The following is a 21,988-nucleotide window of genomic DNA, read 5'->3' as shown; positions in this document are numbered from 1 at the left end:
GACTTATTTGCATCTGGCACTGGTGATGCACAATTTGCTCACTCCCTCGTGTCAGTGACTGGGCTCAAATTAGGCTTTGATCTGGCAGTGCCGAGCTATACTATTAAGTTGGTGGTTGTACTTCCGAGCCAGAAGAGCTGTAAAGAAGGAAATATTAGAGTGCCTGGTAGGTTTTACACAAGAGAACACTCCAATGTGTGAGAGAGTTTATTTGATAATGTGTGAAAGAGTTCAAGAGCTTTTGTATGCATACATTTTGGAGTGATTTTGGGGTTTATTTATGCTTCTCCATTCTTTTTGCAAATAAAAGGTGCAACTTGGGTTAACTTTCAGATTTTTAATTAAAATCTGAACCAATGTAAAATGCTAACTTGAGTTGCATGTATTTGCGGTTGCTCCAAAATGCTCACAAATAAAAGGTGGCGAGGAGAGTTTTTATCATCTACCAACAAAATGCGTTCCAACACTCACCAACAGGATCTTATACCCCACATTGATGGCCCAACTTGATGGTGAGATGTATGATGCAGATCATGTTGGAACAGTGCTGTAATGTGTTTTGTTGCCAGGAGATCCCAACTCTCATTATGGTGAGTATGTCATCACCTTCAAATTGGACATCAACAACGTTCAATTCAGTTAAAAAAACATATGCCGTAGCAAAACAAGCCGGTAAGAGAAAACCGAAAGAAGGGACATATGCAATGCCATAGCAGAATATCTCCTTACTAATATTTTTTGATTCATGCAATGCTGCTGCAAGCAGTGTCACTGTCAGGACGGTGTTAGGATTGAATCTACATTCACCTGATGGTATATGCAATTTCCATGGTGGATGTTGCAGAATCCAACCACACCATCAAAATTGGTTTACAACTTTACATGGTTCCAACAAGAAGCTTAATCCAACTAGAATCACCATTCATTTACAAATTTCCTTGTCCGTGGTAAGGAAATTAAGAATTTTGGAATGTAAAATAAAGTCTATATACGCATGAGTAATCAAAATAATGGCCAACGATGAGAAAGTACAATGCTATTATACACAAGCATTCCTGATTTGCAATTTAGGCTGTGTTTGATTGGAATGCAAATAAGTTTGTACTAATACAAAACCATTTGAGTATAAATTCTGACTTATTGTTTGTTTCAAATTTTAGTTTATTCTTACCTGTTTTCCAGTTAGAAAATCAAACTAGTTTTGACTATTTACCAAAATATATAATTTGAAACTTGGAATTTTTAAGGCTGAATCCAACAAATTTCACATGACCAATGCAAAAGTACCATTTTCTATAAAAAAACAGTGTAAAAAGAAATTTATTTTTATAATTTTAAATTTAGTACAAAAACGCATTCCTAATAAACACCCATGAAACTGAACCCAGATATATTCATTTTGGTTCTGCATTTACATTATTACGAAAGCAGATTGTGGGGAAAGGGGAAATAATTGAATTGCATAATAAAGGTTTATGGGATGGATGATCGTCTGGACGTGAAGCCGAAGCAGGTATCGGCACTCGTATGTAGTACAAACTACAAAAGGAGGAGGAGAATAAGAATAAAATCTCGTTTGGAGTGAAGTCAGTGATAGCGAGCATTGAGCAAGGCTTTCTGTTTTTACTAAGCCAGTAGGCCGCGGAATAACTATTGCTGCTTCGAGCCCCAAGTATGGCTGCAATGGCGAAATTGAACATACTCAGCCCCCTAGACTCTCATCTTAGGGAATCTCCTCTCATCGAGCCGAGGCTGGTCCATTCCCAACTGCGAAGCTCCCAGGTTTCACACTTAAATGTGAGGATAAAGTACGCAACACGCACATCCATTGTTCGTCCAGTAGTAAGAGCGCAGAGCCCTCCAGGTGCATTTTGTTTTTTTTTTCTTTTTTTCATTTCAATTCTCAAAATTATCTCGCTGGGTTTTAATTTTCGTGATGACAAATGAAGTTAACATTCTCCTTTTCATGATTTTCTGATGTGTTGCTCACAGATCTTACACCGGACTCGAAATTCTACAAAGTTGAAGCGATTTTAAGGTGAAATTACCTATTTTTGCGCTTTTAAACCTCTTTTTTTTGTCACTGTTTATGTGGTAGCCCTGATTATATTCACCTTGTCTGTGTGATCAATGGAGCTTTGCTGTTTTATCAAGTAGTTAGCATTTGGGTTACTATTTCCTCACTCACGTGTATGTATTGATTATGCTGTTAATGTTCTGTTGGTGAATTTGGAACAATCAAGACCGTGGCGGATTCCACAAGTCTCATCGGTAAGTGCAGATGCCGGTAACCATCTCAGAATTCCTTTTTGGTCCCTTTTTTTGTGAATTGTAGATCGAAAGATGTTTCTATCTATAGGTGTTGAAAGCCCTTAGCTTAGCCAATGTATAAGTCCCTAACATGGGCAGTTTCAAATCTGGCTTTTCATGAATATTAAATTCCATTTACTAAATTTTGGTGCACTGAAAAGTTCTCCCAATATTGGTGCTTCTCCATATCAAAATTGAATAGTCTCGTTGCAGTTTGCAATTACTACCATGTGGCTTAACGTCGATCACCTCAATTGGAGCTTTAATCATAAAAGAGAATGCTTAAGCATAGGGAACTATTACAATAAGTACTAGCCGTAGCAAATTAGTCTTTTTGTCCGTTAGTAGTTAGTATAACATTTTATAATCAGTACTAGTTGTTTTCACCGTGGACTCCTAGCAGTTGGTCAGTTCTCCGAAGGTCCGGAGATGGCGACAAGAAAGAGAGAGAATGGACATGGGGAAGAGGGAGGAAGAGGAGAGAAGGGAGAATCCCCCTCTGTTAGAAATCCTAGGTCCAAGTTATTGTGTTGTCTCCCCTGGGGAAGAATTGCTCTCCCCCTTTTATAGAGAGAAAGTTAAGGTTCTCAAGGAAGAAATTATTTCTTGTTAGGAAAGGGGATCTTTTCTTTTGTTTGCCTATTAAGGGATCATTGTTAGAGAATTCTATCCCTTCCGGATTCTCTCCGTATGTGACCCTATTATACTGACGTGGCATGGGTGATGTCATTATTTGGTGGGCATACTTTCATTGAACCTGCATGCATAATTTAAAGATGCACGTGTAACCAACATTTATTCCCGGTTTACTGTGGTTTCGCAGTTCTGTAATGGTGTCGGGTTCATCGCAACTCCGTGCGTGTTCGAGGTTCATCGCAAATCCGCGTGTGTTCAGGGTTCATCGCAAATCTGCGCGCGTCTTATAGGTCATCGTAGATTCGCGTGTGTCTAAGCTTTATCATAGATTCGCGCTAGTCGAAGTTCATTGCGACCTGTCCTGGGTATGAGTTTGCGATGAACTCCGAACTCATCACAAACGTGCGATGGGTTTAGGCGTCCATGCAGTGTTGGTTTGACACCTTCTGTACTCTGATGGTCTTATTGACCACTATGTACCTACACTAGTAAGCTAGTTATTAGTAGACTTGCAAAGCTATTAGAGTCAATCAGTGCTAAGATTACTGGTCTAAAAGAGATAGGATTGGCTGCATTATGTTTGTGCAAGTGTGTCCAGCTTTACATGGTCTTTCACCTTTTGGTATGGCAATGGTAGTAACTAGCTAAAAATGCCAATCTAAAAAGTTTCAAGAACAATCTATTGTTATAACTGTAGAGTTGCATTGGTAGTTGTTGCTACTCATTGTAAGAACTAGTACTTTACTAGGTACTTTCTATTTTGAAAAATAAGCACTTCATTAGATCTATGAAATAGACATTTGACCAAACATATTTTTCGTTGGCAGGGATGGAGCTAATGACGCTTGGCCTAGGAGATTTATATTATGTAGCTAAGTATAAATAAGTAAAAGACAAATAAAGGTAAAGATGGATAGGTAAGGTGCAAAGAACCTAGTGGTGTACTAGTCAGCTCTAGGTAGGAGATTGAGAATTGGTTAAGGTTTAGAACGCTTGTGGTGAAATACTTTCTGACATATCTACTGTTTTCTTAAAAACGGTTGATCTTAAATTGTGGCCATGCCAATGAAGAAAAGGACACTCTCTTTCTTGAGGTGGAAATACATCCATAAGGGATTTTTTTTTGCTTTTTTAGGTACATCATAATCTATGGATGGAATTCAATATTCATTAAAATCTAGGTTTGGAAATGATCCGGGTTATAGATCATGAATGTTGCTGGATCAAAGGCCTCTGATTGCTATGAGCATAAACTTCTTTCGGTCTTTATTTGGCAGTGGGAGATGAGGCCAAACTCAGAAGTGACAAGAAAGAGCTTTGATTAGCCATAGACATTGCTAAAAGACTAAAGAGAATCGAGAAAGAAATACATCAAGTGTTAGGAGCAGGTGCATATTGTTGATCTCATCATTGTATGAAGTTTTATACTTTTTCTCTAGAAAAATATGCGTTCTAAAAAATAGGAAGGTGATGCTGCTCGAAGAACATCAAGAGTTCATTGTGCGGGTTGTCCCCTTTAGAGACTGGGAATATTAGAAGAAAAGTAACTACAGTCTCAATCACAGTAACGAGCTCAAGTATTCTTTGTTTGACATGTCTGAGTGACTTAAGATCTTGTAATAGCTTAAGTCCAATTCTTTGGAACCTCATAATTAATGGCAGTACCACAGAACATCAAAATGAATTGGAAATTATTTGAAAGCAGAACCAGTGGCAGCACTACGAGGATTGGAGTTTGCTAAATCGGTAGGTTGTGTAACTAGGAGGGGGATTGCCAAGTTGTAATGCGTTTGTTGAGATTGGTGAAAGAGATATAATGGACTCTGCATTTCTTGGTCAGACATGCAATAGAATTGGAAAATAGCTCGAATTGTTCATTCAAGTCAGTCCTAAAATCTGCCAATAGTCTGGCCAATGCTGGGGAAGGTATCTCAAGATAAAGTTTATGCTAGGGAAAACCAGGGTTAGTTGAAATGTTGTAAAGTGAAACAGTTTTTATTGTTTAAGGGTGTGCCCAGCCTTGTGCTTGTTTACTGTATGGAGACCATACTGTAAGTCTGTACTAATGGATCTCATCTAAGGGTGCAACTTGGGCTGGCTTAACCTAACCCAACCTGAGCTTTTGCAAGGATTGAGCTTGAGATTTTGGGCTCCAGGATGGGCTTGGGCCAAAAAGTTCAAGCCTGACCTCAACTTGGGTAAGCCAAGGCCAATCCAAGCTTGGCCTGGCCCAACTGAGCCTGACTGACATTGTATGATATGTATATATGTATGTATATATATTTTTTGATAATTTATATATGTATGTATATTATATATATATATATATATATATATATATATATATATATATATATTTAAAGCTCATTAACCAATGTTTGATCCCAGATATTTGGGGTCTTGGGAGGGGCAGACTGGATACAGATCTAACCTTTGGCATTTCTGCACAAAGTGTCCACTCTCAGTTTCAAACCCAAGCTCATGTATGTTATATATTTATAAATTATAATATAATATAAACTCAAACCACTGCACGAACATGTACAAACTACAAATATACACATATTATGTATTTTCTTTATATAAAACTGTAGACAGACTGACAGAGGTGAGAACCATTGAACAGCTACAGATGAGACTCAGTGATTACCTTCAATCTTGGCTTTGACACCATTACAACTTGAGCTAATTAATCCTTTGTGAGCAGCCTGATTCAGTGGACTGAGAGAAAAAGGGAGGATGATACAAAGGGAATGTAATTGAATGAACATCCCCAATTCCATACTCCCAAAAGATGTATTTTATTAAAGAGGGCATATAATATGTAAATTGCAGAATTTCCCTTGAGCAATAATACAACCACATGATACAATGCTACAGGCCTGTTACATTACAATGGAGAAAAGAACAAAAAGAGTTAAGCATATACCAACATTTATGTATCAATCTGTCTATGAGAACATCTTTTTGTAATTATACATAATATAAATATAAATATATAATATGTGTATATGCATGCATATTCATTTATTAATGTGTAAATGTGTTAAAAAATCCTTTAAAATCTGACCAACCTGCCCGAGCCCAAGCCTGGCCTAAGTTGTGTTGGGTTAAGATCAGGTTGGGCAGTTGACCCTCAATCTGACCCTACCTGCCCATGTTGCACCCCTAATTTCATCATTTTATTAGTGAATGTGGTTTCTTATCATAAAAAAAACTCAGTTCCTTGCATAAAAAGGGCAATTGCCCAATGTTGTCCCAGCTATTCGAGGTGTTGGACGGGTGTTCTGGATATGGAATTGGCTTTGGCATTTTCTTTAATGAAGTGACTGTTCTCAGACTTGAATCCAAACCTAGTTCCTTGCATCTTCTCCATTCATTGTTGTGCGGATCAAGAAAAGTGCAATAATGTAATCTAAATCAAGTAACTGAATTTGGTAATCAGAGCAACATTTCCTAGGAGTTGATGCTCTATTTATTCATTAAAATATATTGTTTCATTTAGGTTTTTGACAAAACATGGGGAGTGATAAAGACTTACCTGTAACCCATTACAAAATAATTATTAGAATTTCTATATGATAAAGTTCAGACCAGTGATGTTCTTAGGTTCGAAATAGTAAATAGAAATAAATACTGGAGAAAGATTAGGAGAAAGAGAAGAGAAGAGAAGAGGAGAAGAGAAGGAGAGAAACAAAATCTGGTTCGAACTAGAGTGATCTCCCTCTAGTCAACCAGTTCTATTTATAGCTTTCTAGAACATTGCACAAAGTCTATTGTGTCCTCACTTAAGTGTGGGCCACATCATTTAACTTATGATATACTTGTAACTACATCAGCATATAAAACAATGTAAATTGACTATACTACCCCTCAACAGCCAACTCTAATACTCCCCCTCAAGTTGGAGAGTATATGTCATATAGTCCCAACTTGTTACATATGTAATCCACTCTTCCCCGACTCAACCCTTTAGTAAACAAGTCTGCCCATTGATTTCCTGTATTCACATATGTTGTGATTATCACTCCACTAAGCGCCTTCTCTCTTACAAAGTGAAAATCAACTTCTATATGCTTCGTTCTTTCATGAAACATAGGATTGGAAGAAATATGAATTGCAGCTTGGCTATCACAATACAACTTCATAGGTGTGTTAATCGAGTACCCCATTTCCTCTAAGAGATGCTTCAGCCATTCTAGTTCACATGTTGTGTGTGGCATGGCTCTATATTTAGCTTTAGCATTGCTTCTTGCTACTGTTGCCTACTTCTTATTCTTCCATGTCACCAAATTGCCCCCAAGAAACGTGCAATACCTTGTAGTGGACCTTCTATTACAAGGCTCCCTCCACTCTTATATAACAAGTCACGACCTAGAGCTCCCTTCAAGTATTGCACAATCCTTAGCACCACATCCCAATATGCGATCCGAGGATTCTGCATAAACTGACTCACTACACCAACTACAAATGAAATGTCAGGCCAGTGATGGTTAGGTAGTTCAACTTACCTACCAACCTTCTATACCTTCCAGGATCTTCAAACTCCTCACCCGCATCACTACTCAACTTGACATTCGGTTTCATGGGTGTTTCAACTAGTCTGGCACCTAACAACTGTAGTTTTCAAGGCGCCAAGGCGAGGCTGGGCGTCAGGGGGGCGCCTTGTCACCTAGTCGCCTAGGCGATGGATTTTTTTATATAGAAATCATAGATCCTAGGGTAGTTCCCTAGGTACCATAGCCATATTTCCTTGATAATTATTCATAATTTTCATAAGAAAAGTATAGAGTTCATGTTAAATTATAGAAAATCAACATATTCATGAGAAGAAAAAAAGAAGTAAAAGAAAATTCAAAAAATATAGGGGCTGAACCCTTATTTTTGTTATTGTTATAGGAAAAGAAGAACATAAAAAGTAGTGTAGTAGTAGTAGTAGAAAATGTGTTGATTAGACAAAATTTTTTAAGTTCTTCCTTACTTATTGGTTCAGGTTTTAAAGTATTTGAGGGTTCAATACAGCATTTAACAATGTTTTTATTGATTAAATCCTAACAAATAAGAAAATAATAAAAACAAATTAGTATATAAACACACAAAATGAATATTTTAGTTTAATAGTGCCTATTTTATAATTATAATGTCAAAAAATAAAGAATAAAAAAGTATTTTACAATGCATGGTACAAAACTACTTGGCTATTAGGTGAGGTGAGCCTCAAAGGGCGCCTTGTCGCCTAGGCGTCGCCTTGACAACTATGCTAACAACCCTATCTCCTCTAGCAGATCAAGAACATATTTTCTCTGACACAGATTAATACCATGTTTGGATTTTGCTACCTCTATCCCTAAGAAGTGTCTTAATTTTCCAAGGCCCTTTGTCTAAAAGTGATCATGCAAGAAGGTCTTTAACCTATCAATCCCAACTTGTCACTTCCAGTGATAACAATATTATCTACATATACCACCAATAAAATCTTTCTAGCACTGGACTCATAGCTGAATGCAGAATGGTCGACTTGACACTGTTTCATGCCAAATCTTCACCACATCACTGAATCTGCCAAACCATGCACGAGGAGATTGTTTAAGTTCATAAATGGCCATCTTAAGTCTATATAGCTTACCATCTTCCCCCTAAGCAACAAACCCTAGTAGTTGCTCCATATATACTTCCTCAAAGAGGTCACTATGTAAAAATGCATTCTTGATGTTAAGCTGAAACAAGGGCCAATCATACATAGCAGCAAGGGAGATCAAAACACGAATGGAGCTAATCTTGGCAACTAGTTGTATAATCTACACCATAAATCTATGAATAACCTTTAGCAACCAGTCGGGCTTTCAACCGCTCAACACTCCCATCAGGTAAAAACTTAATAGTGTACACCCACTTACAACCAACAACATGCTTACCAGGCGGAAGAGTGGTGAGCTCCCACGTATGATTATGAGCTAGGGCCGAGAGTTCTTCCTCCATTGCTTGGCGCCACCCTGGAGAAGTGCTTCCTGAACAACAGTAGGAATAGAAACAGCGGACAACAAGAAAACAAACTGGCGATGGGAAGCAGAAAGGTGAGATACAAAGACATAATTAGAAATGGGATGAAGAATGCAACTGTGTTTACCTTTCCGCAAAGCAATAGGGAGATCAAGGTCAGAACAGGGGTTGAGGCTGCGTGGATCTGTTGATGGTGATGAAGTTGGAGGAGGAGGAGCCGATACATGACAATGCTTATACACTTGCCAAATTGGTGGTCATTCAACAAGAAGTGGCACTGGAGGCGAAGACTTGGTCACAATTGGAACAAGAGGAATGGTGTCCTCCACGGGAACCAGAAGTGGAGGTGGAGGAAGAATAGAGGCATCTGACCCAGAAAAAAAAAGGAACGGACTCAAAGAATGTAACATCAGAACATACAAAAGAACACTGGGAACTGGGGTTATAACACTTATGCCTTTTTGAGTCCTAGAATAGCCAAGAAAGATGCACTTAGTGGATCGAGCATCTAATTTGTCCATCCCAGGCCCAAGATTATGGACAAAACACACACACACACACACACCCTAAAACCCTAGGGGTAAGAGAGAATGGAGACAAAGCAGGAAACAAAACAGAAAACGGAGAATGACCTTCAAGAGTAGACATGGGCATGTAGTTAATAAGGAAACAAGGTGTAAGCACAATATCACTTCAAAAGTGTTTGGGAACATTCATATGGTGCAAAAGGGACCGAACAGTTTCCAAAAGGTGGCGGTTCTTTCTTTCAACCACCCCATTTTGCTGAGGGGTGTAAGTACACGAGGTTTGATGGATAATGCCATGTTGTTCCAAATAGTCCTGAAACGGTGTATAAAAGTATTCTCGACCATTATCAGAACGAAGAATCTTAATGTGTACATCAAATTGATTGCGAATATCAACATAAAATTTTTGAAAAATGGTAAACAATTCACTCATTTCTTTCATAAGGTAAAGCCATGTCATCATTGAATAATCATCAACAAAAATTGCAAGGTACTTGTAACCATTATATAATACTACTCTATTCAGACTCCAGATGTCCAAATGGACTAAAGAAAAGGACTTGACACACAACTGTCAACCCCAGGACTAAAGGGAACACGATGATGTTTCCCAAACTGACACGACTCACAATCCAAAGTAGAGAAATGACTTAAGGATAGAACAAGTAACTTGAGTGCTTTAGAGACGGATGACTAAGTCTGCAGTGCCACTGAAGAGGAGGAAGAGATGTTTGAAGGGCTATTGTCGAACCATCTCCATCAAGATAATATAGTCTGCCAACTTCATGCCTTCCACCAATCTTCATCCCTGTCTTGAGATCCTGAAAAACACAAGATGAAGGGTAAAAGGTGATAGAGCAATTAAGAGACTTGGTCAATTTACTAACAAACATAAGGTTAAAGAGAAACTTGGGAACATACAAAACTGAGGATAGGGATAATGAATCTATGTCAACATTACCAACACCACATATGGAAGATGTGGAACCATTAGCAAGAGTAACAAAATGTGATGTGGAGGACTGAGGAAGGGAGGAAAACACACATGGTGTCCCAGTCATGATTGGAGGCTCTAGAATCGATAATCCAATGGGAAGGTTTAGATGCCAGATAAGCCATACCTGAGTGTGCAAGGGTAGCCGTGTTCTGCTAAGATGTAGCCTGAATAAACCACTCATTATTTCTTTTTCGGAGGCATTCGTAGATGCAGGGGGTATCTGATCAGTTTGTTGGGTTTCCTGTCTCAAACCACCACCAGTAGTCACTGCATGATTTGCCCAGGCAAGGTTCAAAGTATCAATACGTATCGGCCCGTATCGGTCGATATGTATCGTGTCGATAGCTTCCCGATATGCCCCTACAGGGGTTGTATCGGGTCAGACCATGGTTCAGAGGGTAGCCGAGACTTAAACCGATCCCTCTAAACCGGTTTTGAAAAAAATAAAACATAAAAAGAGCAACGACACAAGCCGAGGCGTATCGGCCTGTGTCGTTGCTTTGAACCTTGTGCCTAGGTTGAAGGTGGGCCATGTAGATCATAACAATAGTTAATAGTATGTCCCACGATACCACAATGTGTACACCTCCTCCGTCACCCACCTTCAGTTTGCAGATGACCTAATGATCTTTTGTGAGGGAGGTTTTAGTGAAAAGGTAGCAAACCTGAAGGAGCTAATAAAAGGATTTGAAAGTATTTCTAATTTGAGAATAAATTTGGAAAAGAGCTACATAGCGGGTATAAATTTGGAGGTAGAGGAGGCCGAGGCTATTGCGGAGTGTCTTGAGTGTTCCATCTTTGCTTGGCCTATGTCATACTTAGGGCTTCCTTTAGGGGCAAATTCTAGGGAGAGCAGATTTTGGACCCCAGTGATAGAAAAGTTTGAGAAGAGATTAGCCTCATGGAAGAGGAATTGTGTCTCTTTAGGAGGGAGAATTACCCTAATAAGAGCTACCTTGGCTAACTTACCTACCTATTTTTTGTCTGTATTTAGGATACCGGTTAAGGAAGCTAGGAAACTGGAGAAGTTGATGAGAGATTTCTTATGGGAGCCGGGACAAGAAAAAAAGGATCACTTGGTTAATTGGGAAATTGTGTGCAGAAGTAAAGAAGAGGGGGGTTTGGGACTTGGGAGGGTAACTGGAAAAAATCAAGCTCTATTAGGGCAATGGTTGTGGTGATGGCCACTAGAAAGAGAGATTGTGGCATGAGGTGGTGGGAAGCATTCATGGGAGGTCAAGGAATGGATATCAGGGCAGGCTAACCTAGTAGCACATTGGAAGGCCATTCACAACACCCTTCTTCAATTCCTCAATTTTATCAGGTATGAAGTTTGTTCTGGCAACGTTGTTCATTTTTGGGAGGATATTTGTGTAGGAGACACTCCTTTAAAGGATCTGTTCCCTTTTCTATTTTCTGTTTCTTTGTACAAAAAAGAGGTGGTTTCAAAATTTGTCTCACCTTTGGGAACACCCTTAGATCCTACTTGGGATTTTGGGTTTCATAGAGGACTTAGGGATGATGAAATTGAATCTCTTTCTGTCTTGCTTGGTTGTCTTAATCAGGTCTGTTTGGATCCCTCCAAGCCAAATAAGAGGGTATGGACTCCTAGACCCAATGGAACCTTCACTTGTGCTTCTTTCTTCAAGTCTATCTCTCAACTTTCTACTCAACAACCCTTTCTGTCAAAAGAAATTTGGTGCAGTCTAGTTCCCCCAAAAATTATGGCGTTTTGTTGGGAAGTATTCCATGGGAAAGTAAACACTCTAGATAACCTACAAAAGAGAAGACCTTTCCTTTGTATTTCTCCTAATTGATGTATCCTCTGTAGAGCTCACAGTGAGGATTGTTACCACCTATTAATATCTTGTCCCTTTTCTGCAGACCTTTAGGCTTGGCTACTTTCGTTGTTTGGGAGTAGTTGGAGTCTACCAGTAGAAGTTCACATGTTCTTCAACCATTCTACCTTTTCTTGGCCTACAAAAATAGGGAGAATTATGTGGAGATGTGCTCGTGCTGCCTTGATTTGGACTCTTTGGGAAGAATGGAATGCTAGAATTTTTCAAGAAAAGGAAAGGAGCAGTCAGGAATTGAAAGACTGTGTGCTGAATAGGGCAAAACCTTGGCTGAAGACCTTGGAAATCTTTCATCGATTCTCCTTTAATGACCTTCAGAGAAATTGGTTAGCAATAGCGAGGTGTTCATTCCTAAAGGGCAAATGAATTACACGCTGGTCTCCTCCATTCGAAGGCTCACTGAAGTTGAACTTTGATGGAAGTAGCATGGGTAATCTAGGATTATCCGGAATGGGGGGTGTTTTGAGAAATGAGAAGGGAGAGATTTTGTTGCTCTGCTCAGGTTCCTTAGGACTTGGGGACTCCATCAGGGCAGAACTATTAGCTGCTGTACAAGGTGTGCAATTTGCAAACCAGCTGGGGGTACAACACCTAACAATCGAGGGGGATTCCAAAGTGGTGGTAGGTTGCTTGAAAAATCCTGAAGAGGCTTTGTGGCGTTACAAGAATGAAATGAAGAAATTTAGTTGGTTGACAAGGAATATGTTGGTCACTGTACAGTGGGTGGGGAGATCAGCAAATACTTTGTCAGATGTGTTAGCCAAGCAAGGGGTAAATAGGGAAGAATTGTTTTGGGCTCAGTTGTGATTCTTGCTTTTCTTTCCTAGTTTACTTGTAAGATTCAAGGAGGGGCTGCAACTCGCGCCTCTCCCTGGGATGTTGTATGAACTCACTCTAAATCAGCTTCTGAATTAATAAATTTATTATCATTCACAAAAAAAAAATGTGTACACCTCCTCCGACCATTACTATGTCCTCTGCCATGGGCTCCCCCTGAATCTTAACCTCCAATACGACCACCACTACCACTGTATATGGGTCCACCACCACCATGGCCATACATGGGTCCACTACCACCACCATGACTAGGCTGAACCTCTTGGTCTCCGGCTCCTCCTCTACCTCCATGGCCTCCTCCTCTTGTAACTGCAAACGTAGACCTATCTAACATAGTGGAGTTCTCCGTAGGTCCAACTGAGATCCTCCGGAGACCGGCAAACACCTCTTCAAGAGAGGGAAGAGCAGACCCTCCTAGTATCTGTGCTCTCACCGTTCATATTCAGACTTTAACCCTACTAAGAATTTAGTGACATCCAACTGCTCTCTTTGTTGTTGCTGAATCTTGGCATAAGATATAAGGGGGTGATACACAGTCAACTCATTCCAAAGATTTCTCATACTAGCATAATATTCTTCAAGACTTTGATTACACTGTTGCAGATTAAAATAGTCTTGATACAGTTGGTAATCCCTAGTTGTGTTGTATTGTCCAGAATAAAGCTTCTTTGCATGATCCCAAACCTCCTTGGCTGTATCTAAGAACATAAAATTTACACTGATATTGGGTTCCATATTATTCCATAACCATGTTATAATCTGTGCATCCTCTTGCTCCCACTCATCGTACCCCTGAGAGTCATTTGAGGGTTTATCTTCCTTCACATGCTTCACTTTCTTAGCTTTCAGAAAAACTTCAACGGATTTAGCCCAAGGCACATAATTCTCACCATTTAGTTTGACAGATGTCATCTGCACATTTAGATAATCAGAGGGAACCATTACACTAGACTTGCCTTCACTGCTGTCTCCCATGGCTGCCAAAAAAAAAACAACTATCACTAGTCTGTCATTCAACTTCACTAAAGAGTCACAACACTACACCCCAACAGCTTATTATTGTTAGAGTACCTACTGTCACAAGTTTCAGCAACAAAACTCACTTTTGTTCACCACTTTCAGCAACAACACCACTGCTGTCTTCCACTTTCAGCACCATAAACCACCAAAATACACCTCACATGCATAGTATTAGGTTCTGCAACACATCAAAATCTATTCCTCCCTATAACACTCATGCAACCTACCTATTTGAACCCCCCACAAGTCAGACTTGTGCTGTCATTCAACTACACCACTAAAACCAGCCCTCTTCGAATCAAATAGAGGGTTTTCTACCAACCACACAAAACAGCCACAACACCACCCATTGGAGGCATGGAAACCTCCATAACAAAGAAATGATCACTTCTTTTTAGCCTCTCTGTGAATCTCCTATCGGTTGGTGAGAAACCTGCAAAACACTAGGAGGATAGGCGCTGAAAAGGAGAAAACTGGGTTGGTCTGAACTGGATTATATTTGCTCAGGATAGGCGCTGAAAAGGAGAAAACTGGGTTGGTCTGAACTGGATTATATTTGCTCTGATACCATAATAAATTTCATAATAAATAGAAATAAATACTGGAGAAAGATTAGGAGCAGGAGAAGAGAAGAGAAGAGGAGAAGGAGAGAAAATAAAATCTGGTTCTTACTAGAGTGATCTCTCTCTAGTCGGCCAGTTCTATTTATAGCTTTCTAAAACATTGCACAAAGTCTATTGTGCCCTCACTTAAGTGTGGGGCACATCACTTAACTTATGATCTACTTGTAACTACATCAGCATATAAAACAATGTAAATTGACTATACTATCCCTCAACAGCTGACTCAACACTATAGTATTTTCAGCATGCTTTGATTAACTTGTGCTTAAAATGTAGGCTCTGCTTAAGATGGGCATTCGTGGTGTGACAGTTTCTGATGTTCAAGGTTTTGGTGCTCAGGGCGGGTCAACAGAAAGGCATGCTGGTGATTCTCATATTCTTGATGCATTGGATTCTCTTAAAAGCAGCTGTTAGAAAAATCAAACATTCAACACATAGTTATCATCATCATCATCATCATCATATTAGTGCCTTTTTTTTGAGGGGGCAGGGAGGGTAATGCCATGTTTTGTTTTTTATTTTTTCACATAGAACTTCTGCAGCTCATGCAGGAAATTTGCAGCTAGCGATTAATATTTCTCATACATAAATAGATTGAGCTAACCTCCCCATTCAATCTGCAAAGTCCTGTCCTTATGAATAATCTCTAGCATTGAACCATAACCCCTGGCTTTCAATTAGTACAAAGAATGCTCACTTGAGGGGTACTTGCTAACCCTTCAACGTTACTGGTAGGAAGAGAGGTCCTTCCTTTCTAATGGAAACTTTTCTGTATTCAAGGGTTGTAAACAAAGTTGAATACAAGGGTTGATTGATGTTGGCAAATCCTTGAAACTGAAAATTCACTTCATTCAGAGATGAATCTGGTGTTCAAGGGGTTGTTGGAATTTGTAGAGCCTCTCTGAGTTTATAAATTGTATTTGGTATTGTTAGCCACTTATTGACATGATTCATCACATTGTGCAGGTGGATGGGGCTACAAATGGTTAGAAATTTAGTTATTGTATTAAGAACTCCTAATTTTGGAAATTAAATCAACTCTTTTCTGACTTTTTTTTATAGTAAAATAAAAATAAAACTTCATTAAAAGAAAAGAAAAAAGTAACATCATATCCAGGTGTTAAGGCAACACCTGACTTAATGAGAAATACAATGGAACCTTTCAACTACACAACAAGACAGGACAGGCTATTTAAATTTCCATTTGAAAATTCAAAAGCTAACCCAATATTTCTCCAAGGTCCCTACTAGAGACTTATCTAAACTTGGGTAATACAAGGACCCAAAACAGCCACCACCATCCTTTCCAGCTTACAAGCTTTGTCTTCAGAAATCCTTCTATTTCTTTCTTACCATATGTTCTATCTAATTACAAATGGTATGCACCTTCAAACTATCCTTGCTTGCATGCTTCCTCTTATCTTTGGCCATGATGAAAATATTTCTGTAGGTATCACACTCCCTTCTCTCCATCCTTTTAAAGCCTCTTGGGTCCCAGATGACCACCAACCTCCTGAGTGATCCATTGCATTCACTTCCACCCACTCCCCATCCTTAGACCCCCATATCTTCATTCTTATATCAAATGACTCCAGTTTTGTTTCCTGCAATAGCACCACATCTGGATTTTGTTTTCTCATAATGTTCCTTACTACCCTTCTCCTCCTTTCATCTCTCAGGCCCCTTACATCCATGAAACCAACTTCCTCTTTGAGATCAACCTCCAATCCTCACTCTCCCTCTATTCCTCAACAATTCCTTCTTCCCTCTCCTCCCCTTCCTCCCATATCTCACCTCCTTCTCCAATATCTTTCTTTCTATTCTGTTCTTCCCTTCTACTTCTCTCAAAATGCTCAATTGCCTTCCTTGCCACTCCTTCCCCTCCCAGGAAAAATAGACCCAATGATTTCCAAATCTCCACTTGTTTATCCACCAACTGACCGATGCTAGCTCCTCCTTTCTTAGAGTTATCTTCCCATAGCCTTCTCAGTTTCAATCCCCACATTCTCCTCTTCTTATCTCCCTTCGTTCCCCCTTTCCCCCCCTTTCAACCCAACTCTTATCACACTTTGCCCCATCATTTTTTTCTTCCTTTTATAGACCTTGTGTGTGTCTTCCCTATCCCTTTTTTTCTTCCGATTGTTGCTTCCTTTGACCGCTGCTTCAAGCCCAACTCCCCTGAACTTTACTTCCATCTCAAAATATCCCTGTCTGAGAGGAGAAGATGAAGCAGATGGAGAAGAAGAAACAAGAGAACAACTGGAACTTACCTTGCTATTTAGTTGAGCGACGATATCCAGCGCCTTTGCTCCCACAGTTGATCTCAAACAAAATTCCCTGTTCCTCAATCACCAATCCTTTAGCAACCCTTTCGATTTCCCCCTGAAAGCTCTCCCCTTTCTTGCCTGTGCTAATAGTTTGAAGGTCTTCAATCACTGGGTGTCCAGTCGTAACAGTCTCTTGAGAACCTTCCTTTCTTCGATCCCCTCTTCAGTTCAGTCTAATATTTTTGTCACTATCTTTTGGAATTTGAAGCTTAATAAAAGAATATCATTGTCAGAGTTGCAAGAAGTGGCAAATTTCCTTCACAGATATTTTTGCTTCCCTACAGCTTATAGAAACTTCTAATTGGTTTAAGCTGTTCTTGTGGTAGACGTGGGAATGATGCACAAGGTTTTGGTTACTCTTGTAGAGGGAAAAGATGTCTATTCTTAAGAAGTTACAATACATGATTTGAAATTCAATAATCATATTGTTTTTGGTCCTTCTAGTTTCATCAGTGCTATCATCATCATTGTGTTAGTCCTTCAAAGTTGGATTAGGATTAATGAAACAGATATAAAGTCTTTACCACTTACCAACTTGATTGAACCCTCCTCCAAGAAGACTTAAGTTGCAACACCAAGCAAAAATCAATAATGAGAGGGTTTATTATTTCAATATTTGAGTTCAATGTTATGGGATACGGATAGGATGCTATCAGCCACAGAATGTAGGAAGGATATTATAAATATGAAAACATAGACAAAACAGTTCTACCTCGTATACATCATGCTTATGTTGGATGTGATTTTCTCTGAATAATTTCTGAATTATAATTAGGGGCAATTGCCTGGTACAATGGTAAAATCTCAGGCTGACAAGTGTGAGAACACGGGTTCGAGTATGAGAGTGGCCACTTGGTGCAAAAAATACCAAATGTTAGGTCTGTATCTTGTCTACCCCTCCCAAGATCCCAGATAGCTGGGACCAATATTGGCCAATGTCCTTTTTTAATTTCTAAATTATAATTGATTAATTTATTCATCATCATTATCTAAGCCTCGTCTCAACTATACGGGGATGGCTACATGAATCCTATTCCACTATTCTGTCCTGTTCAGTATCATATCCATTGTTAAATTGTCGGCCCTTAGATCATTTCATACTACTTCAACCCATGTCTTTTTTGGCCTGTCCCTAGCTTTTGTAACCCCTTCAATAGATACACTACTTACTGTGCCATAGATGGTCTTCTCAGCATGTACCCAAACCATATGTCGGCCCTTAGATAATTTCTTACTACTTCAACCCATGTCTTTTTTGGCCTGTCCCTAGCTTTTGTAACCCCTTCAATAGATACACTACTTACTGTGCTATAGATGGTCTTCTCAGCATGTACCCAAACCATATTAGTCCACTTTCCTTTGTTTTATCACCCACCAATGACTAACCATCTTTTTTTCTTGATTAACAGACCATTTTTGGTTCTACCAAAGTACCAATTGTTTCAATATGTACACCATTTTTCCTTGCATATTTTGCTTTTCTTGTTTAGCACATGTTGGTTCAGTTCAACACTCCTCTCTCTCCCTTTTATTATTTACTTGTTTAGTTCTTTTCTGTAACCTACAGGCTCTGAATTTTCTGAAGACAAGTTTGTTTCTAAAGTAAAAATGGAGATTGTCGTTAGCAAAGAGCAGGTATATGTGCATGCTGAATTTCTTGGGTGCTACAAGCAGAAGCTGATGGTTTCAAGTTTTCATACTTCATTATTTATTTGTTGTTATGGAGTTTTATGGCATGTAGGTTGCTAGTACTATTTACTCATCAAACAATTTATTCCATATCTTCATATAATGCCTCCTTAGGTTGAAGAAGTGATTGACAAGATAATTGAGGAGGCAAGAACTGGGGAGATCGGTGATGGAAAAATATTCTGTGAGAGTATAAACTTATAGTTGACTTTTACATTAAATATTGGTAGTTCATGATTAAACATGGACTAGAGTTCTTGTTTGTATTTTAATATGTGTATTGCAAAGTGTCTACTACCTTACTGTTTGATTACGGTTAGCAAAGTGTCTACTACCTTTACTATGACAATTTAGAAATACCAGGGTAGCTTAACATGTTGAATGATGAGTTTACACGACCACAACATTCTCATGTGGTCCTCCAATGAAACACAAGCATGCTATCAATCAAATGAAAAACCCAATCACTGAATGAATGCATGCCTGGGTGATTTGGTTTCAATGAGTTTACATGGTCACAACACTTTATTGCAACCATACAATAAAACACAAAAATGCTAACAATCAAATGAAAACCACCCATTGAGTGCATGCCTTTTTCCTACCCCAAATGATACAAAAACAACCTACTAACATATGAAAAAATAGAGACTGCCTCTAAGATCTACCACCTTACTATGACAATCAAGACTTGCCAAGGTAGCCTATTATGTATTGTGATGTGTTCACATGGTTACAACTTACAATACTTTCTTGTGATTGTCCAGTAAAACACTAACATGCTATCATTCAAAAGAAAAAACCATATCACCCAGTCAATGCATGCTTCGGTGATTTGATTTTGATGAATGTACACGGTTACAAAACTATTTTGTGACCCTCCTATAAGTCACAAACATACTAATAATCAAATTTAAACCAAATCACTTTGTGAGTGTATGCATAGGTGATTTGGTCTCAATTAATGTACATTATCACAACACTTTTTTGCAACCCTCCAATAAAACATAGACACTATCAATTAAATGAAATACGGAATTACCCAGTGAGTGCATGCTTGTTGTTGCTACCCTAAGTGATACATGAACTATCCACTATCATATGATAAAATGGAGGCTAACTCTAGGTTCCATTGCCTTACTAGGAATGTCAAGAAATATGAAGGTAGTCTAACATGTGGAGCGATGAGTTCACATAATCATAACACTTTCTTGTGGCCTCTAAAAAACCCAGACATGCCATAAGACAAAGGATAAGTTAAATTACTCAGTGAGTGGTTTAGTGCATGCCTGGTTGATTTGTTTTTCATGAGTTCATATAGTCACAACAATTTCTTGTGACCATCCAATAAAAAACAAACACGTTGCTATCAATCAAATGAAAAACCAAATAACCCAACGAAGGCATGTCTGCTATTGCTACACCAAATGATATAAGAATAACCCACTATCATATAAAATAGAGACTACCTCTAGGATATACTACCTAACTATGACAATCAAGTAATGCCAAGGTAACTTAACATGTAGAGTGCTGTCTTAAGTGTTAAGGCACTTATGGAGGGTTGCCTCACTTAACTGCCAGGATATTTTTACATGGTGCTATTGGATACTTTTATATTCTTAACTTTCTGAGATTTTAATAGTAAAATAGACACTATTAAATTATCTTGTTCAGTTTGAGTTAAAATACTACTTTCTTTTTATTATTTTTATTAATTTTCTTATTTGTTAGGGTTCAATCAAGATATATACTATCTTGAACCCTCAAAGACTTCAAAACCTGAACTAAGCATGGAAGAACTCAAATTTCTGTCCATTCAACACATATTGATCTTCTTCTTTGTTGAATAACTTGGTTTTATTTCAGTTTAGTGCCACAAGGGCACATATGTAATTGTACTTTTTATTTTTTGAATAGTCGCCCTAGTATAAATATTAAAAAGGTTGGTGCCACTAGCTGACCTTTTTCTCTCCAATCTCCTTTTTTCCTTTCTCTCTTCTCTCTTCTCCCTCTTCTCTCATTATTCTGAGATCGTACTGCCCCTTTACCAAGAAAACATGGTATCAGAGCGACAGATCCAATCTTAGGAGCGGCGATCTGTCTGTTTCTTCCTCCAACTACTTTATTTGTCTATTGGTGATTGAATCAAAGGAAAGAGGTTTCTGGTGGACGTGTGAGGGAGCTTTCTGTGTATTTTGTCCTCTCCTCTCTTGGTCATGAGCCCAGAAATCATCAAGGGGAGGGTAGCCGAATGCTGTGAGGTTTCTTCTCCTTTTTTCTTCCTCAGCTTTGTGGATTGAACTGATCCTTTTGTACCCAGGTGAGTGGGTTATGTGGGTCTAATAACCTGCGGCTGGTGTGAGAGTGTTTTCTCTCAATATATGTGGATTGAGTGATCCTTCTTATGCCCTGAAAGGTGGGCTGTTCAGGTCTGCAGTTCTGTAACTGCTGTGATAGCAGTTTTTTCTTCTTCAGTTCATATTAAAACTTAAATTGTTGTGTGGAAAGTTGATGAGTTATTGCTGGAGGGACTGGTCAGACCTGTTTTTTGATATATTTTGCACATCTGAACTGGTTTAGTAGGGTTGAAATCTGAGAACAAGTAATGGTGTGTGATCAGTTTTGATTATTCTGTGTGAGAACAAGTTTTTTGCGTCCAGAACTGTAGCTGAACTAAGACTTTAACCTTGTTTGACTGAACTGTGAGTCAGAACTGAACTGAGAGCTTGTTCTCTAACTGGATTGTGACTGAACCAAAATCAAGTTCTATGTCTTCTGAGGATTCTAGTATGTGTGGTGTGACCTCTAGCCAGAGTGGGATGAGTGGAGGTTTTGACACGAGTTTTCCCATGGCTGTGATTTTCTTTGATGGCCTCTGTTTTGGAGCAGCTACAGTAGTCCGAACCAGTGAAGAAGGAAGAAGAAGATGAGGAAGAAGACAAGAGAAAGAGAGAACAGGAGGGTTTAGTCGAACTGATTAATCTTACATTCAGTCGACCCCCTTGTGTTTATTAGGTTCTAATTACACTTACAAAGACTAAACTGCCCTCACTTAAGTGTGGGGCAGAGTACTCTAATAAAACAGCCACATAAGCAAAGTACTTAACTGACATAAGATTACTAAATTATCCTTATTCGGCTCACTCTAACACTCCCCCTCAAG

At 38.9% G+C, this 21,988-nt stretch overlaps 1 protein-coding gene across 2 annotated transcripts in view; it reads left to right on the top strand.

The window, feature by feature from the left end:
- The first annotated feature begins 1,074 nt into the window (after positions 1-1,074).
- Positions 1,075-21,988, top strand: part of GLB1 (nitrogen regulatory P-II-like protein) — a 40,048-nt gene continuing 19,134 nt past the window's right edge. Inside the window, exons 1-6 of one of the 2 annotated variants that reach the window (XM_088976791.1) lie at positions 1,075-1,864; positions 1,993-2,038; positions 2,244-2,271; positions 15,083-15,170; positions 18,701-18,768; positions 18,937-19,006. In XM_088976791.1, coding sequence (XP_088832917.1) covers positions 1,675-1,864; positions 1,993-2,038; positions 2,244-2,271; positions 15,083-15,170; positions 18,701-18,768; positions 18,937-19,006 — 490 coding nt within the window. In that variant the 5' untranslated portion in view covers positions 1,075-1,674. Of the gene's footprint in view, positions 1,865-1,992; positions 2,039-2,243; positions 2,288-15,082; positions 15,171-18,700; positions 18,769-18,936; positions 19,007-21,988 lie in introns of both variants that reach the window. The other variant, XM_088976792.1, reaches the window with a different exon arrangement.

Source organism: Nelumbo lutea, chromosome 3 (assembly GCF_056320005.1).
Source record: "Nelumbo lutea isolate HS-2025 chromosome 3, American lotus-T2T, whole genome shotgun sequence".
In the NCBI taxonomy this organism is placed as follows: Eukaryota; Viridiplantae; Streptophyta; class Magnoliopsida; order Proteales; family Nelumbonaceae; genus Nelumbo; species Nelumbo lutea.
The sequence above is the reverse complement of the archived record's forward strand: the minus strand, read 5'-3'. Positions and strand labels throughout refer to the sequence as shown.